Source organism: Notolepis coatsorum (assembly GCF_963971535.1).
Source record: "Notolepis coatsorum genome assembly, chromosome: 4".
Classification (NCBI taxonomy): Eukaryota; Metazoa; Chordata; class Actinopteri; order Aulopiformes; family Paralepididae; genus Notolepis; species Notolepis coatsorum.
Genome location: NC_140168.1, coordinates 147,671,313 through 147,689,878, shown reverse-complemented (window position 1 = coordinate 147,689,878; position 18,566 = coordinate 147,671,313). Strand labels below are relative to the sequence as shown.

At 39.8% G+C, this 18,566-nt stretch overlaps 1 protein-coding gene across 1 annotated transcript in view; it reads right to left on the bottom strand.

The window, feature by feature from the left end:
• The window catches only part of riok1 (RIO kinase 1 (yeast)), a 131,174-nt gene that overhangs the window by 73,790 nt on the left and 38,818 nt on the right, over nucleotides 1-18,566 (bottom strand). Inside the window, exons 6-7 of the mRNA XM_084312731.1 lie at nucleotides 3,285-3,377; nucleotides 643-755 (exon numbers count right to left, since the gene is read on the bottom strand). Of these exons, the coding sequence (XP_084168857.1) occupies nucleotides 643-755; nucleotides 3,285-3,377 (206 nt within the window). The remainder of the gene's footprint in view (nucleotides 1-642; nucleotides 756-3,284; nucleotides 3,378-18,566) is intronic.

The window sequence follows — 18,566 nt, the reverse complement described above, 5'->3', positions numbered from 1 at the left end:
AAGCCTGCATCGTTAGTCGTGAAAGCAAATTAATCTGTCCACGCTGAATTAAACCCTCTATTTTCCTCAGACTTTCCTTTTTTTGGATTTATCCATGGTTAGCTTACTGGGGGGTCGGAAACTCAAAATTAGCCACTTGCAGATGGCAGGGAGAGGTGCGGGGTGTGACACTGTATATTTTAGTTGATGAAATATTTTTGTTGACTAAATATTTTAGTTGATGAAATATTTTTTTATTTCAGTGTCACAGTATGACAGCGATCTCCAAAATAAGAGAAAAAAAAAGTAAAAAAGAAAAGAAAAAATGTTAAAAAATATAAATATATATATATATATATTTTTTTTGGGGCCAGGGAGCCGCAGCTGATCTCATGCGGCTCCGGAGCCGCAGGTTGCCGACCCCTGGCCTAGCACAATGAATGGAAGTGGACAGTACCGGTAGTCTAACTTAACCATTCATTGTGCTAAGCTAGGCTAACTTGCAGCCGGATAGCTTTCTACTGAACGCACAGAGAGGAAGCTGGTATAAAAAATATATGAATCAAAACTAATATCCACAATTTATATATTTTTTTCCATAGTAGTAGTAGTAGTAGTCTAGTTTAGCATTATGGAGGCAATAAAAGAGAAGAAGTTCCTGACCTGAATTCTCCGCTGACGTACTTGTCCCGGTCCTTGAACAGCAGGATGGAGGTCTTGTATATCTTGATGGCCCGGCCCTCTCCGCTGGCGGTGGTCGCATGGTACACGTTCGCCTGAGGGGGCAAAACACATCAATTATGATATGGCATTCATAGCTAGACCTTTGTCATTAACCTTCTGTATTGTCGCAGTGAAAAGGGTTAACCATTTGGTAGTGTGGTGGTGAAAGGGTTAACCTTCTGTAGTATGGTTTGTGAAAGGGTTAACCCATCGCGTGCAACGATGCAGTCGTGCACACACGTGGTTACACGCCGTCGTAGTAGATCACTGAGGCAGAAGTGTGGGCGGATGTGCACGCGCACACACAAAAATGCGTTCACAATTGTCACTGGACTCGTCGCGCCGTGCGGCAAGTACCCGGCCGGCACTTATCACGTAGACTTTGCATAATAATAGGATACCGATAGCATAACAACGAGAAGAGCCAAACCAAAATACAAGCCCTGTACCAATTGGTGGGGGGTTGCTTGATCCGTGGTCCCGACTGGAAGGATGAGACATTAAGTTGTGCTTCAGTCTCTGAAGGAAACTGTCCTTCTGTAAACTAACTCTAAGTTACATTGTTAATTTAGTTTGTATTTACTTATCTAGTTTAAGTTAATTCAATTAAAGAAATTGTAACTACAATTAAATTTAAAACATTTATGCATAATCATCATCTGTTCTGTGCGCAACCGAGGGAACATGCACGCGGCGTTTGGGCAGTTCCCATATTACGACTGCACCACTGGTCACGTGGCAGTAAAAGGGTTAACCTTCTGTATTGTCGCAGTGAAAGGGTTCAACTTTATAATAATTCTAAAACAGATGATTACATTGATCTTTGGTCGTATTCACAATAAGTCAAACCTAAATAAGATTCAAATAACAATTAATCACTATGGACATGTGTTACTACATGAACATTTCGTAATATTCTAAAGAATATTTAAATCAAGGGCGGCTACGTGGCGTAGTGGGCAAGGCGCTCGCCACAAAATATGGAGACGCTGGGCTCGCCTGTTCGAGCCCAGCGCTCCACATTTGCTTTCAGTTTAGCTGGTCGTCCACAGTAATACACATTGGCCGTATTACGGGGAGGGAAACTGAAAGGTGGGGATCGGGCGTTGTGGACAGCGACTCCTACAGGTCGGTTGGTGCGCCTGCGCAGTAGAATCAGGAAGTGTCGGGGGCAGCGTGAGCCTCCCACGCGTTACTCCTCGACACTGAGAGATCGAGCTGCGCAGGTGAAAAGATGCGACTGCTGTTACCTCAAGTACCGGAGGGGACTTGTGCTATGTATGACTTAGTCCACATTGCAGCCGGCTTGTGGGAGGCAAGAAACAGCGTTCGTGACAGGGGAGGGTTGAATTGGATGATACGAAATTGGGATGGGAGAAAATATAGAAAATGGGAGAAAAAGTGGATAAAAAAAAAATATATATATATATTTAAATCAAATGTATTTTTTTCGTGGAATTCTAAGGGCCCCTTCGTTTTTTTTTTTGTTTTTTTTTACATAACATACAACAAGACAAGACATACCAGAACACTAATAAATAATGTAAAGAATAATTGAAGTAGTACAATTTAAATATATATAATAATAATCAACCCTTTGGAGGCCAAACCCGAGATAAGTCGGGTTAACTCGCCATGCTCTGGGCGCCAAACCCGAGAAATCCCGGGTTTTAATCGATATTTCTTTTATTCGCTATATCCATTCATTTTTCACCCATCAGGCCTGACGTTATCATTGGGAATGGGTCTGAGCTCGCAAAGGGCAAATACCGCCGACTAACGTCTCCCGGATGGTATTGCCTCCAAAGGGTTAACAGATCAACAGACAATAACAATAACATTTGGGGTCACAAGACAGGATAAATAATTTATATATATAATTATAAAAATACAAAAACATATATAAAAAAGAAGGGCCCCTTAGTTTAAAAGAGCCTTCACTTCAATAGCAGCGAGTGATTTGCTATGCACTTAAAAATGTAGTCAGTCGACATAATATTACATCAGTAATGACACTGATTTGCTATGCACTTAAAACTGTAGTCAGTCGACATAATGTTACATCTGTAATGACACTGATTTGCTATGCACTTAAAACTGTAGTCAGTCGACATAATGTTACATCTGTAATGACACTGATTTGCTATGCACTTAAAACTGTAGTCAGTCGACATAATGTTACATCAGTAATGATACTGATTGGCTATGCACTTAAAACTGTAGTCAGTCGACATAATGTTACATCAGTAATGACACTGATTTGCTATGCACTTAAAACTGTAGTCAGTCGACATAATGTTACATCAGTAATGACACTGATTTGCTATGCACTTAAAACTGTAGTCAGTCGACATAATGTTACATCAGTAATGACACTGATTTGCTATGCACTTGCTATGCAAATTCCTTATATGTGAAAAGTATACTTGGCAATAAAGACCATTCTTCTAAATGTTGTCAACTTTCATTATAACATAATTGTTGATTGAATTTGTAAATTGTGATAAGGAGCGTTAAGCTTGAACTGTACTTGTATGGGTCCAGTATGTATGTATTTACATGTCTGGTAGCCAGGTACTTGCCTCTTTGCCTGTGCTGATGCATCCATTGATTTCAGCGATTACTCCCCGACTCAACATCTTGAAGAGGATCATTCGTGTCCGTGGGTCTAAAACCTACCAAAATAAAGGCACATGAGCTTGACTAAATAAAGGCACCTTCAAATTTGAAATCCTATTCATACCCTGGTCTTCAAAAAGCCACAGTCTATAATACTGCATACGTGTGTAGAATGTATTTTCTAAATAAAACCACATTTATTTATTCCTGGATAAATAATAATAAATGTTTCAAAATGCATTCAATTGACCTATCTCAAACCCGCCCTCTTGTCTTGATCCTCCAATCACCACTGATCAAGAAAAGGGGGCAAGTTTGAAATAGGTCAATTGAATGCATTTTGAAACATTTATTATTATTTATCCAGGGAACTCATTTGTTATTTTTCCCCACTTCACATTAGATTAGATTGTACTTTATTATCATTATATTTGCATACAGGGAGATTTGCGACTCAAACTTAAGGTGCAGTAGTGGAATATAAAATCACAAGTAATAAAAGAGAAACATAAAATACTATACAGAAACATAAGATACATTTTTGTAAATGTGGGGCCAAATCTGGCAGATGCCATTCAAAAACATGATGAACCATTACAGGAAGGATGGAGAGGAGATAGTAAAGTACTGCAGTCTATGTTTTTGGGAAATGTCAGTGAAGCAGAAATCATATCCATTGTATCAAAGTCAAAGAATAAGACATCCATTGACAGTGATGGGATAGATATGATTATAGTGGAAAAAGACAATTGATTGTATAATCAAACCTCTGTTATATTTGTAATCTTTCTTTTCAGACAGGTATTTTTCCAGAGAGGATGAAGTAGGAGATAAGCACAGCTTCACTAACTATAGAACAGTGTCATTGCTCTCACAGTTCTCGAAAGTGCTTGAAAAACTGTTTTTGCATAAGCTAGATGTTTTTGTGGAAAAGAACAAACTGCTGAGCGAAAGCCAGTATTTAGGCTAAACAGATCAACAGCGACTGCCCTAATGAATATTATTGAAGAAATAACAACAGCAACAGATAAAAGGAAATTAACAATAGGGGTGTTTATTGATTTAAAAAAGGCATTTGATACCTTAGCTTAGATCATAATATTTTAATTTCTAAATTACGTTCATATGGTGTGAGAGGAATGGTTCTTGAATGGTTGAGTAGTTATCTCCACAATAGGCAACAATATGTGCAGTTGGCAGATGTCAAATCTGAGCTCATGAAAATTTAATGTGGGGTACCGCAAGAGTATTTTTGTTATGAATAAAGTAAAGGATGTGTTAGAGTATGAGGCAATGAGAACACTCTACTGTTCACTCATCTCACCTTATCTCAGTTACTGTGTTGAAGTATGGGGGAATACATATGGGACGAATATAAAACCATTATATATAGGGATGCACAGATATGAAAATTTGCCACCGATACCGATACCGATTGTTCAACTAACACAATCGGCCGATACCGATATTTGTGGCAACAATTTATTTTTAAATATTTTTTTTTTGTAATATTCTTTTTTGTAATTTTTTTTTAATGAAACTACTGTATATTTGTGTTACAAATTGTGCTCACCGATATAAACATAGGCCTCTTTACTTACTTAAAAAAAGGAAACATCAAGAAATAGCACTATCTCTCTCCCAGTATGTTCTGCAGGGCTGTAGCTAGGTACTAGTTCTCCCAGCATGGTCTACCTGCTGGGCTGCAACTAGATACTATTGTCTCAACCAATGAAATTTTGATTGACAGTCGATTCTGCCAATTACGTTACACACCGCTTGCACCCGCCTCTGCTGTTACCACCAATCGGAAGCGCGTATACATTTTTTACTTCTGCTTTTGTCCGCCATTGATTTTCACGAGAGGTTTTCTAGAACAACAACAACACGGCGCGGCTGACGTTTAGCTTTTAGCTCCGCAGGATGACTTAAATGAGGCATAATGATTTTACGTATACGTACTGTACCGCGTCAATGTGGTTCTCCGGTACAGTATGGGCTGTGCACCGTACGATTACAACGGTATGGTCAACCTTTTTTTGCGGAACTTAAATCCCCCCGGCCCCACGTAATTTATCAACAACACTGCGGTCTGCTGTGAGCATTATAAAACAAACGTGTGTTTAACCGACCGTGAATTAAAGTGTCAATGCTGTTTGTCATTTTAACAGCAGATACTTTCTTAAATGCCATCCTCCCGAGAGAGGGGTGTTGACGGGGAGCTTGCTGGTGTTATTTAGCATTGAACAGCTAACCGAAAGCTAGCATTAACTACGTTGGGGCTATTCATAATCCAGAGCAAAGTACAGCAAGTTGGCAAAGGAGTATTCCAACGTAAATCACATTTTCACCAGTAACGTTAGTCTTTCCATCTCTCGGTAGCTCCTGCTAGCTAACCTAGCTCACGTTAAGAGTCGTCGTCACTGAACCACCTCGCGTACAGAATTAATGACATGTTGCGGACAGCCATATCGGTGACAATGTTTAGCTTTTAGTGCCAAATGATAAGAGTCTGAGGCAGAGTCTCAAAAGAGAATGTTGAATATTTATTGTGCAAAAATCATTCACAACAGATCCTCTATGCTACATCAACGGAGCCTTGTAGACCGAGTAGGGTATATCTGCAGAGCCACTGGGTAGCGAGTAGTGGTCTGCAAGGGCCTTGAAATAAAGCCTGAGCCCTGCCCGAGCCCGTGAACTTCAGGCCCTGCCCGAAAATAAGCCCGACTGTAAATAATATTTTAAGCCCTAGCCCGCATGAAAACCCGAAAAAAATTATTATTATTATTATTAAAATATATTTTTTTTTTAATTTTTTTTTAAATACTCGAAACACGGTTTTATATGAACGTAATAAATAAACAAAACTAAGAAGCATTTACATAGCCTGTTTCACAATGCCGTCTCTCCCAGTGCTCGCTTATATAGACTGACTCACACATCAGCCTCTAAAACGTATTGAAGGCTATAGAATCTTCTTTGACACACACACACACACGACACACAATAGCCTACTCAGTCAAACAAACAAACAGAAAACAGATTTCGAGCAGAGCAACAAAACAGGTAGCGAGTCGCGACCCAGCAAATAATAAACATATCACTCACCACGACGTCAGCAACGCGTTGAACACCGTTAACAAAACCGGCTACATACATCCCAAGAACAAATTAAAACGTTCGCCAACTGGCTATATTCCAACACAACCAATCGAGTTGAACTTGTCCCCTGAGTTCCCTCTGCGCGCTGCAGTAATTACATCCAAATGTTTCTCTGGCGCAAAAGAGAAAGCGAATCTTAAAACGAAGGTTATCATATAACCCTAGTTATATGAGAAAAGAAAAAAAAACGCAATAAAAAAAAAAAAATCAAAAACGGCGGTGCCCGGGCCCGGCCGAGCCCGATTTTTTTTTTTTTTTTTTACTTATACTTTATTGCATATTTTTTCTTTTTGCACACAGTACTTCAGGACAATACAATGAATGACATATTTTGCATCAGCATGGGTCAGTCCTGAAGGACAACATAGACACCTGGACCCCTAACGTCTAGGTTACACTGATACCCCCCATATGGGGGGGAAGACAGAAAAAAAATAAAAATAAAAAATAAAGACATTAGAATAAGTAAACCTAAACAAACGAAAAATTCTACCATAACAAAAAATAAATAAAAAATAAAAAATAGAAAGATAAATTAGACTAAGCCGAGAATATAATGGGAAGTAGTACCAAAACAGAAAGGAAACACCAAACGAAAAAATAAATCTACATTAAAACATAGAGCCATTCTTGTCTACATAAACATGGTGCATTTGTCAGGTATTCTATACTCATGTGTATCGTCGCTGTCTTGGACAAGTGTGCCCCTCCTCCTTTTATAGTAAGTGAAATTGCAAATATTTCCCCCATTTGCTAATATATTTGTCTCCTTTCTCTCCTAAACTAAAAGATATTTTCTCATAGGCAGCTACCCTACCCAGTTCTCCACTCCACTCTCGGAATGACGGGCCTTCTGGTGCCTTCCAGCCTCTCATTATGATCTGTTTGCCTATCATTATACTAGTCTGTATCCAATCAGCTAGGGGCTTTGCGATATGGCTAAGACTGCAGGGATCCCCCAGGATATATAAACCAGAACAGAAATCATACTCCGTCCCTGTGACCTCTGTGATGTAGTCATGTATGTTACTCCAGAAGTCTCCGATTTTCGGACATGACCAGAGTGCATGGACTAGGTCCCCCTCCCCTGTGTGACATTTCCAGCAATCTGGGTTCTCTTTCAGGCCCAGTCTATACATTTTAGAGGGGGTCCAATAAATGCGGTGGAAGATCTTGAATTGTATTAGCCTTGTTCTAATATCCCTGGACACCTGTTTGGGGATCCCCGAGATTATATCCCAGTCCTCTTGCTCAAATGTGACCCCTAGATCCTTTTCCCAGACTATTTTGAGAGCAGAGGATATCCCACTGCCCTCCCTGTCGATAAACATGGAATAGTAGACCGAGGCCTCATGTCCCAACCCAGAAATAGCCTAAATCTTTTTCAGCAGGTCTGTACCCTGGGGGAGGGTCTGTGGCGAGCCAAATGTGCCTATGAGAAGATGCCTCAATTGTAAATATCTCCAAAATTGATTGTTGGCCAGCTGATATTGTTGAATCAGTTTTTCAAAAGATTTTAATGCATCGTCTTCATAGAGGTCCCCCAGGGTGAGGATGCCTTTGTCTATCCATTCCTTCCACATAAAGGGGGATCTGCATATACACAATTTTGGGTTGGCCCATAAGCCTGCTGACAGGCTTAAATGGGGGTTGAGATGAAAGATGCGAGACACCTTCTTCCATACGGCCTGTATGTGAGAGATAATAGGGTGAGTTCGGGCAGTTGGTGGTAATTTAGCTGTAATATACGACAGTGGGGGCAGCCGTGTGTATACCGACTGCTCCATTATGTACCATGGAGGCGCTCTCTCAGGGGGCAGGGCCCACTGTGTCATATGTCTGAAACTGTAAGCATAATGATATAGTAATAATTTGGGGAGACCCAGGCCACCTCTGTCCACAGGCTGTTGTAGTTTACCAATACGCATCCTGGGTCTTTTACCGTTCCACAGGAATGTGTTGCATATTCTATCAAATTGTTTAAAATACTTGCTAGGTATTGCTATCGGCAGTGACTGGAGGAGGTAGTTTACTCTGGGAATGCAGTTCATCTTAAGAACATTAACCTTGCCCCATAGTGACAAGAAAAGGGGAGCCCATCTCTCCACATCCGCTGAGATTTTGCCTAGTAGTGGGTCAAAGTTGACACTAACAATGTTGTTTACTTGCTTGGGGAAAAGAATCCCTAGATACCGAATACCCTTTTCAGGCCAGTGAAAGGAGCCATCTTTAAATAGTGATTTGGGGCAGTAGGACGTTAGGGGAAGAGCCTCCGACTTCGACCAATTAACCTTATACCCTGAAAATCTTGAGAACGTATCTATTGTCTTGAGTAGTGCGGGTACAGCATTGCCTGGGTCTGTAACAAAAAGCAAAATGTCATCTGCATAAAGCATACGTTTTTGGGCCGTGCCCCCCACTGTAACTCCAGGGAAACTTGGGTCCTTACGTATAGCTGCTGCCAGGGGCTCAAGCGCTAAACAGAAGAGCAAAGGAGAAAGGGGCGACCCTTGGCGTGTCCCGCGGCCTAGTTTGAAATATGAGGAGATTATCCCATTTGTTTGCACCGCTGCCTCCGGTTGGTTATACAACAACTTCACCCATTTTATAAAGGTCTGACCGAAACCAAACGCCTCCAGGGTTGAAAATAAGTACTCCCATTCTACGCTGTCAAACGCCTTTTCCGCGTCCAGTGAGATGGCGGCCGTTGGTTCATTATCGCTACTGACTGCCCACATTACATTGATAAGGCGTCTGACGTTATCAGACGAATTTCTTTTGCGAATAAACCCAACTTGGTCAGGATGCACCAGGGAGGATATTACTCCATCCAAACGGTTTGCCAATATTTTGGAAAGCACTTTTACATCCTGGGAAATCAGGGAAATTGGACGATAATTCTTGCACTCGGAGGGTTCCTTATCTTTTTTCAATATTAAAGATATCAAGGCCTGTGATAGGGTGGGGGGTAAATAGCCTCTATCCAAAGCTTCAATATACATACTCTGCAGTAGAGGTGTCAACTCTGTTGAGAAGCATTTAAAGAACTCAGCTGTAAGACCATCAGGCCCCGGTGCTTTACCGGACGGCAATTTCCTAATAACCTCTGCTATTTCATCTTCTGTTATTGGGGCGTCTAAATACTCACGTTGAGCCGCGTCTAATGTAGGGAGATCCAGCCCGCTAAAAAATAAAGGAATTTCCTGCTGTGTCGCCTTGGAAGAGGAAGTGTAAAGACCCATGTAGTATTCTTTGAAAGTATTGTTAATATCGCTAGCCTTAGTCACGACGGCTCCCCCCTGTACCTGAATAGCCGAAATAGTGGATGATGACTCCTTGTGTTTAATATACCTGGCCAGCAACTTCCCGGCTTTGTCCCCCGATTCAAAGTAATTCTGCCTGGCCCTAAACAATCCAAACTCGACCTTCTGCGAAAGGATACAGTTATACTCATATTTTAATTGAGTTACAAGCCTTAAGTTATTTGGTGATATTTTTTGTTTGAGCTGACCCTCCGCAACCAGCAGAATTTTTTCTAAATCGCCAATTTTTTTGGCGTTCTGCTTTTTCTTATATGATGCATATTGAATTACGTGACCCCTCACAAAAGCCTTCAGAGCTTCCCAAGCAACCCCTGCTGATGGCGCAGAAGGAACATTTGTCTCTATATACATATCAATCTGATTTTTCAGCATGGCTTTAAAGTCTGTATCCTGCAATAGAGATGAGTTAAATCTCCATCTAGAGGACCGCTTTGCACGGTCAATGGGGAGCAGCTCAAGGGTCACCCTTGCATGATCTGACACTATAATGTTGCCAATTGAACAGGCCAATGTAGATGGGAGCAGATCTTTAGAGATAAAAAAATAATCAAGCCTTGAGAATACACCGTGAACCGAAGAAAAAAAAGTATAGTCCCTCCCCTTAGGATTTAGAGTACGCCAAGCATCTACCAGCCCCAGGGCAGAACACATTCCTCCCACTGTGGAGGTTGATCTGGGGGGTCTAGCAGTGGTTGGTGTACTTCTATCCAGAACAGCATCCATAGTAATATTCAAGTCCCCTGCCCATATGATTGGATAGTCACCCATGTCATTTAATTTACATTCCAGGTCAGTAAAAAACATTGGGACATCCCCATTAGGAGCATATGTATTGGCTAGGATAAATACTTTCCCCTGAATCTCAGCCAAAATAATGACAATCCTCCCTTCTTCATCTTTGAGTTCTCTCAGACATTTAAATTGCAGCTGTTTGTTCACTAGTATAATGACTCCCCTACTTTGACTGGTACCGGCACTGCAGAACACGTGACCCACCCATCCCTTACATAAGCGCTTTGATTCATCCAATGACAAATGACATTCCTGCAAAAACATTATATCATACCTGGAGGATTTCAATTTATAAAGTACCTTGTTCCTCTTGATTACATTACCCAATCCATTTACATTCCATGTGGCGAGGCACAGTTTATTATTATTCTGAGCAGACATGGGCGTGTAGAATAGTAATAATGACCGATGATATACTGACAACTAAGTGAAGTATTTTTAACCATGTCAACAAACGCAGGGCTCTTGACAAAAAACAATAAAAAAAAACATGACACGCTGTAAACAAAACATAGCGTGATGAAAAAAACACAAAAAAAAAACTAAAACAAAAACACAGACAGATATTATTTATTAAAAAAAAAAAACCTACCCAGCCCGAACCCGCCGGGCCGGGCCCCGTCGGGCCTGGGCAAGGTTGCAGTGCACTAGTAGCGAGTGCAACACCGTGTAATGTCCGTGTGTGGATCATTGGAGTAGGGTATATCTGCAGTGCTGCAGCCCCATACTCATTGTATAGATTTGTATTAGTATCATTAATCAATCACCTGTTGTTGAATAAATACCATTACTTTCTAGTTATTACTAAAAAACAGTATATATAAAGCAGTAGCTGTATAAAAAATAAAAAGTATAATTTATAATAATAAAAAAAAAACTGTACCGAAAAAATACCGAACCGTGACTTCAAAACCGAGGTACGTACCGAACCGTGGATTTTGTGTACCGTTACACCCCTACTTTCTATACATGTGTCTGATTGAAAACGTTATTAACAGATTGCAGAATGGGTAAAACTCAGGGCTCTGTGAGCAACGGAAGGAACTGAGCTAGTATGAACAATGCTTGCTACGTTCGGGTAAATAATATGCTGAATGTTATTGAACGTGTAACACTAACTATATAACGTTAATGCCACAAAACGAATGCCTTGTTAATCATAAGTAGTAACTTTGATGCAGTAGCTTGTGTGTGTGTGGGGGGGGGACTGCCGACGGCGTTGTGCAGGTCGCGAGTGAACTTTTTTTTGTCTTGACGCTACACAAATTGATGGATATTTATCGGCTACTGCCATCGGCACATTCAAGCTTATCGGCCGATAGGCCGATTGCAGTCAACAAGGCACTTATCTGCCGATACAGATACCCGACCGATACATCGGTGCACCCCTAATTATATATACTACAGAAGAGGGCTGTAAGAATCACACATAAAGTGAATTATCGAGAACACACAAACACATTATTTATTAAATCTAGAATAATTCAACTTGAAGACATGGTTAAGTTTCAAACAATGTTAATTATGTTTTGGGCAAGAAATAATACACTGCCAGCAAAACTACAAAATCTTTTTCATTTAGAAAGTGAGTTTAGTAGGAGGAAATTAAATTTTAAACATCAGTTTGCACGTACCATACTTAAACAGATGTGTCCTTCAGTTATTGGTGTAAAGTTGTGGAATTCTCTTCATAGCGAGCTTAAGGGATGTAATAGTGGTTGTCAATTCAAAAAGAATTATAAAAAAAAAATATTTAGTCAGTATGAAAGTCAAATGTGATCTGAATAGTAAGATCTTTTCTTTTCTTTCTTTTATTCTTTATTATTATTATTATTATTATTATTATTATTTAATTTGTCCTTGTTTAAACTGTGGATTGTTTGTTTCTTTGTAATTTATATGGTATAAATTATTATTTTGTGTAAATTAGGTTGTATGCCGACCATCAAGTAATACTTGTTTAGTTTAGGAATAAGGGGCAGGTAACTATAAGATTTATTCTTCTTCCTGCTCCTTTTGCCCATGGTATGGTATTTATGATTTTGTATGAAAAATTCTATGATTGTATTGTTTCCATGTGGCAAATAAAACTCTGAATCTGAAAAAAAAAAAAAAAAAATACAATAAAACAATGTTACAATACAATATAACAACAATATACAAAATAACAATCACAGTGTCAGTCGGTAGTGGTTGGGTATTGCACTGTGTATATTGCACTTGGGGGGGTAGGATGCTGCACAGTGTGGGAGGAGGGGGAAGGGGTGAGTTATTGGTGCATATTGGACATTCACACCCGGGATTCGACCACTGTGACCACCAGTACAACCATAGAGCTGACCACTGTGACCAGTACAACCATAGAGCTGACCACTGTGACCAGTACAACCATAGAGCTGACCACTGTAAGTAAGTAAGTAAGTAAGTAAGTAAGTAAGTAAGTAAGTAAGTAAGTAAGTAAGTAAGTAAGTAAGTAAGTAAGTAAGTATTTATAAAGCACCTTTCATACATGTCATGTAGCTCAAAGTGCTGTACACAAACATAGGCATATATAACGATAAAAGCAATAAAGTCAGTGATCAGTGACATGATTGATCATGTGATAAACATGATCAATGTTTAAAATAATAATAATAATAATAATAACGTAAAAATGAAAATAACGTAAAAATGAAAACATGAAAACAGTCATTTGCTTACCAGTTTGGGAGAACAGGTCCGCACAAACATTTCCGCTCAGTAGCAACCGGAAGTAGGAAATGCACTAAACCAATGCACTTGTACGGTAGGTAGCAATGTTAGCTCTTATAACGCTAGTGTAGTTACGTTTTTATTAGTGGTCAGAGTTGGGTCCATAGGACTTATCCAAGCCCCATGGATCCATCAATGGCCGTGTATTGTGTGCGTATGTACCCGTTCCCTCATCTAAAGAGTTGGGTCCATAAGGCTTATCCAAGCCCTACGGATCCATCAGTGGTTGTGTATTGTGTGCGTATGTACCCGTTCCTTCATCTAAAGAGTTGGGTCCACAAGGCTTATCCTAGCCTCATGGATCCATCAGGTTTTTCCAAGCCATAACTATTTGTAAGCTAGACTGTATAGGTACTAGGGCTGACCTTCGAAGCTTTTTTTGGCAATCGAAGCTTCGGGGCCGAGCTTCGATTTTAATTCGAAGCTTCGAGAAAAAAAGAAAAAAAAAAAAAAAAAAAAAAAAAAATTTAAATTTTTTTTTTTTTTTATCTTATGTTGTGGGACTTGTACAGCACTTTCGTAAACGTTGTTGTTTTTAAATGTGCTCTATAAATAAAGTGGGTTGGATTAATTAATTAAGTAGCCCCTTTCGTGACTGACGCATCCAACAAGGTTTCACTCGGCTGTGTGATTTAATTCAAGGTGGATCGCTGTTGTCGTTTGAACAACTTCAGATTTCATGGGAACTACCAATCCCCCAAATCAAGAATGTTTAAGATGAATGAAGTAAGATTTTGATTATTTGAAATATGGCCTGTGTAGACTAAACTATGCACAGAATTATGTCAGTCTACAAGGTCCGGATTCTACATGGTCCGGCAATGTAGACCTTGTAGACTCCACTACAGACCAATTATCAGTGAATGTTCATGCATTTTTAAGAAGGGCAACTTCCACAAAAAAACAAAGAACTCACCAAAACATCTCAGTAGCACCTTATCTAAATGTTATATTTCATATTATGGAGATTCATATTTATTTATGTATTGCATGCATTTCTACATTTTATTTCCTATTTTGTTTATTCCAGTATCTTTCTTTCTTATGTGTGGAATTCTACAAGGTGCGCGCACACACACACACACACACACACCCACACACACACACACACACACACACACTTACATTTAGTCATTTAGCTGACGCTTTTATCCAAAGCGACTTACAAGTTCTGTACGACAAGACAGCAAGAAGGGTACAACTCTATCAGCTGAGTAACAATGTTCATCAAAGTGTTGCGTGTTACAGTGTAGGTTAGTTTATTAGGACAAGTGCATGACAGTAAGGTTAGTTAGGGTTAGACTTTTTTTTTTTTTTTTTTTTTATCATTTCAGATAATGGTTGAAGAAGTGAGTCTTTAGTCGACGGCGAAAGATTGGACGGGATTCGGCTGTCCTAACTGGGATGGGTAGTTCACACACACACACACACACACACACACACACACACACACAAATCGAAGTAAAAAAAAAAAAAAATGAAAAAAATTCGTTTGATTTTTTTATTTTTTTTTTAAACTTCGATTTTTTTTTTTATGTTCGAAGCTTGTGCCATCGAATCGAACGTTCGAAGCTTCGAAGCATTTAAGACAGCCCTAATAGGTACGTTTTTAATTTTCCTTTAAAAATGTGTATGGAGCTGGCGTTTCTGATGTGTGTTGGTAGTGTGTTCCATAGTTTTGGGGCATAGTTGGCAAATGCCATACTTCCTATCCTCTTTTGGTTTCTGGGCGTGTCTAGTAAACCTGTAGTGGATGACCGTAGCGTTCTTGAGGGCAGATAACTAACTAGGGAATTTGCTATGTATTTTGGGCCTTGCTCATTAAGAGCTTTATATGTTAGGAAAAGGACCTTAAAATCAATTCTATGAGTTATTGGAAGCCAGTGCAGAGTGGCTAGGACTGGAGTGATATGTTCTCTTCTCCTTGTATGAGTTAGTAATCGAGCTGCAGAGTTTTGGATAAGCTGAAGCTTCCCAATGGTTGCTTTGGGAAGACCAGTGAACAGTGCATTACAATAGTCAAGCCGACTTGATACAAAAGCATGAATCAGTGTCTCTGCATCCTTTTTATTTACGAAAGGTCTTACTTTCGCTATGTTTCTTAGGTGGAAGAATGACGTTTTCATGGCCTTATTTATATGAGACTTAAAGGTCAGGTCTGAGTCCAAGATGACACCTAGGCTTGTAACCTCAGTCTTTACATAGGATGACAGACTCCCCAGGTTTTCACACAGCACTTCCCTTTTCGCTTTTGGGCCGATCAATAGGATTTCGGTCTTGCTTTCGTTTAATTTTAGGAAGTTATTGTTCATCCACTTGTTTATTGCTAACAGACAATTTGTAATAGATTGTATGGCTGTAGTGTTATTTGGTTCTGCGGAGATATATAGTTGTGTATCATCAGCATAACTATTGTGGTCTCGAATGATGTCCCCGGGGGGCAGCATGTATAGTGAGAAGAGTAATGGACCAAGGCAGCTTCCTTGTGCAACTCCAAAGCTGCGGTCATGTTCCTCGGATACATTGTCTCCAAGCTTAACATAGAACCTTCTCCCCTTAATGTATGTTATGAGCCAATTTAGTACATGATCGGAAAAGCCAACCAGTCTTTCAAGACGACTGATCAAGATATTATGGTCAATCGTATCGAATGCTGCACTAAGGTCCAATAGGACAAGAATTGAGACTTTGCCAGCATCGGAGTTTAGCCTGAGGTCGCTAATAGGGCTGCAACGATTAGTCGACATAATCGACGACGTCGATTATAAAAAAATCGTTGACGAGAAATTGTTGCGTCGATTAGTCATTAAAAAAAAAAAAAAAAAAAATTATTTATTTTTTTATTTTTTTTGTGCACTACCTATCTTTGTGAGAGTGGCTTCTCAGGGTTCCAGACAACATCATAACATGATGATCCCATAGCAAATTTTGGACATTGAAAACATTGTTCCCCTGCAGGAGATGATGATCAGACTAGACACACAATACATTACACACGCCAGCGTTTCCGTTAGAACATATTCGTGCCGGTCTGGATGTCCTGCAAGATTTCTATCCCCGGACATATTCGAGAAATGCCGGTCAGCCTGGTTTTCCTTTTTACCGGCTGAATGCCACCATCGGCGCCAATGTTAACGTTAATATCGCCTAATCTATGTTTTAAATTATGGCTATGTGTCTAATCTGCCCATCGCATTATCAAAGACTATTTTCCAGTCGGTGCTGTCAAGGCTGTTTATCGCGTCGTTGCCGTTTCAGAGCCCCCGTTTTCAGATAAAAAACAGCTCTTTCTGGAGCATTCTATGAAAATAGTCTTTTAGTGGAATATTCCACAACGTTGATATTCGTCGGCCTTTTTATGAATCGTTTTCAAATAAACGCTAGATGATCAATATTATACGTGCACGCAAGCACATTACGGCCGCGCGCGGATAATCGCCCTGTTGATTTCCTCTCGGACTTTTAGTGAAACCGAAACAAGAAGACATTTCACAAAACAGCTTATAACTTCATCAAACTTACTCTGATTATCCTAACACTGATAACATAGAGTCCTTACCTGACATCAGATGGTATCCAACTGGTATATTCCAATTCCTGATCACCATTCGAAAAAATCGATACGTGTATGGATCCAACGCGATACTGTAGAACCTCATGATCAGCGGGGATCTGAGGTTCCAGAATGAACTGTGTCACTGGTAACCCTGGCTGGATCAGTGAACTGGAAAATGTGGATATAATGTCGCACCTCAGCCAGGAGAATTAAACTTTCCACTCGGGCCTGAACGCTCGACATTTCTGTTTCTGTTTTCTTTCACCACGGCATCAGCGGTCTCTGTGGTGGGCAGACAGACAGGCTCAAAAAAAGAAAGAAAAAAAGATTCACATCCGAGCGGCGCCATCCGCGCTTTATCAGCGTGAAGCAACATGTAATGATTGTTTTGTTCATCGCATAGGCTATTTAATTTGAGCCTATTTTAATACAATTCAAATAATAAAATTGTGCTTAGAGAAATTATTTTCACCGGACATTATGACCGGAGATATTTAAATATTCGGACTTCAACATATTTTGCCGGTCAAAAACCGGTAATTACCGGCTAACGGAAACGCTGACACACGCACTCCTCTCACTCACACACAGCGATCAGAGTAAGACACACACATACACACTCCTCTCACTCACACACAGCGATCAGAGTAAGACACACACATACACACTCCTCTCACTCACACACAGCGATCAGAGTAAGACACACACACATTCACACTCCTCTCTCTCACACAGCGATCAGAGTAAGACACACACACATTCACACTCCTCTCACTCACACACAGCGATCAGAGTAAGACACACACACATACACAAATTACACAGTACACACCTCTCACTCACACAGCGATCAGAGTAAGACACACACACATATTACACAGTACACACACTCCTCTCACTCACACAGCGATCAGAGTAAGACACACACACATACACGGACTCCTCTCACACACAGCAAACAAAAGTTATTTAAAGTACACTTCCACTTTAATTTGTATTATTTAATTTATTTATCTTGTTATGAGTGATTGCTGTATTGTTCTTCAAATACATTTTCATTTAAAGTGGCTTAAAGATCCAAATTCAAATGTTTCATGAGTCATTATTTAAATTTGCTATGGGATCATCATGTTATGATGTTGTTGTTTGGTCCTGACAAGAGTCTCAAAGTCTGGGGTGATGGTAGACAAGCAACTCTGAGGTCATGCTCAATGTCCAATCTGTTCCTCTGCTCTGTCTTCAGCTGGACCAGAGCTGAGAAGCCACTTTCACAAAGATAGGTAATTAAAAAAAAAAAAAAAAAAATCCTTTTTTTTGTTTTTTTGTTGTTGTTTACATTATTTTTTCGATTAGTCGACTAATCGAAAAAATAATCGGCAGATTAGTCGACTACCAAATTAGTCATTAGTTGCAGCCCTAGTCACTAACTATTTTAGTAAGGGCAGTTTCAGTGCTGTGATTTGTTCTGAAACCCGATTGTAATTCCTCCATGATGTTATTATCTTTGAGAAAGGAGTTTATTTGTACTGAGACTATCTTTTCTAATATCTTGCTGATAAATGGAAGGTTCGATATTGGCCTATAGCTTTTTAGTTCGTTTACATCTAAGTTTGTTTTCTTTAGTAGTTTTACTACAGCCGTTTTAAATGCATCTGGAAAAG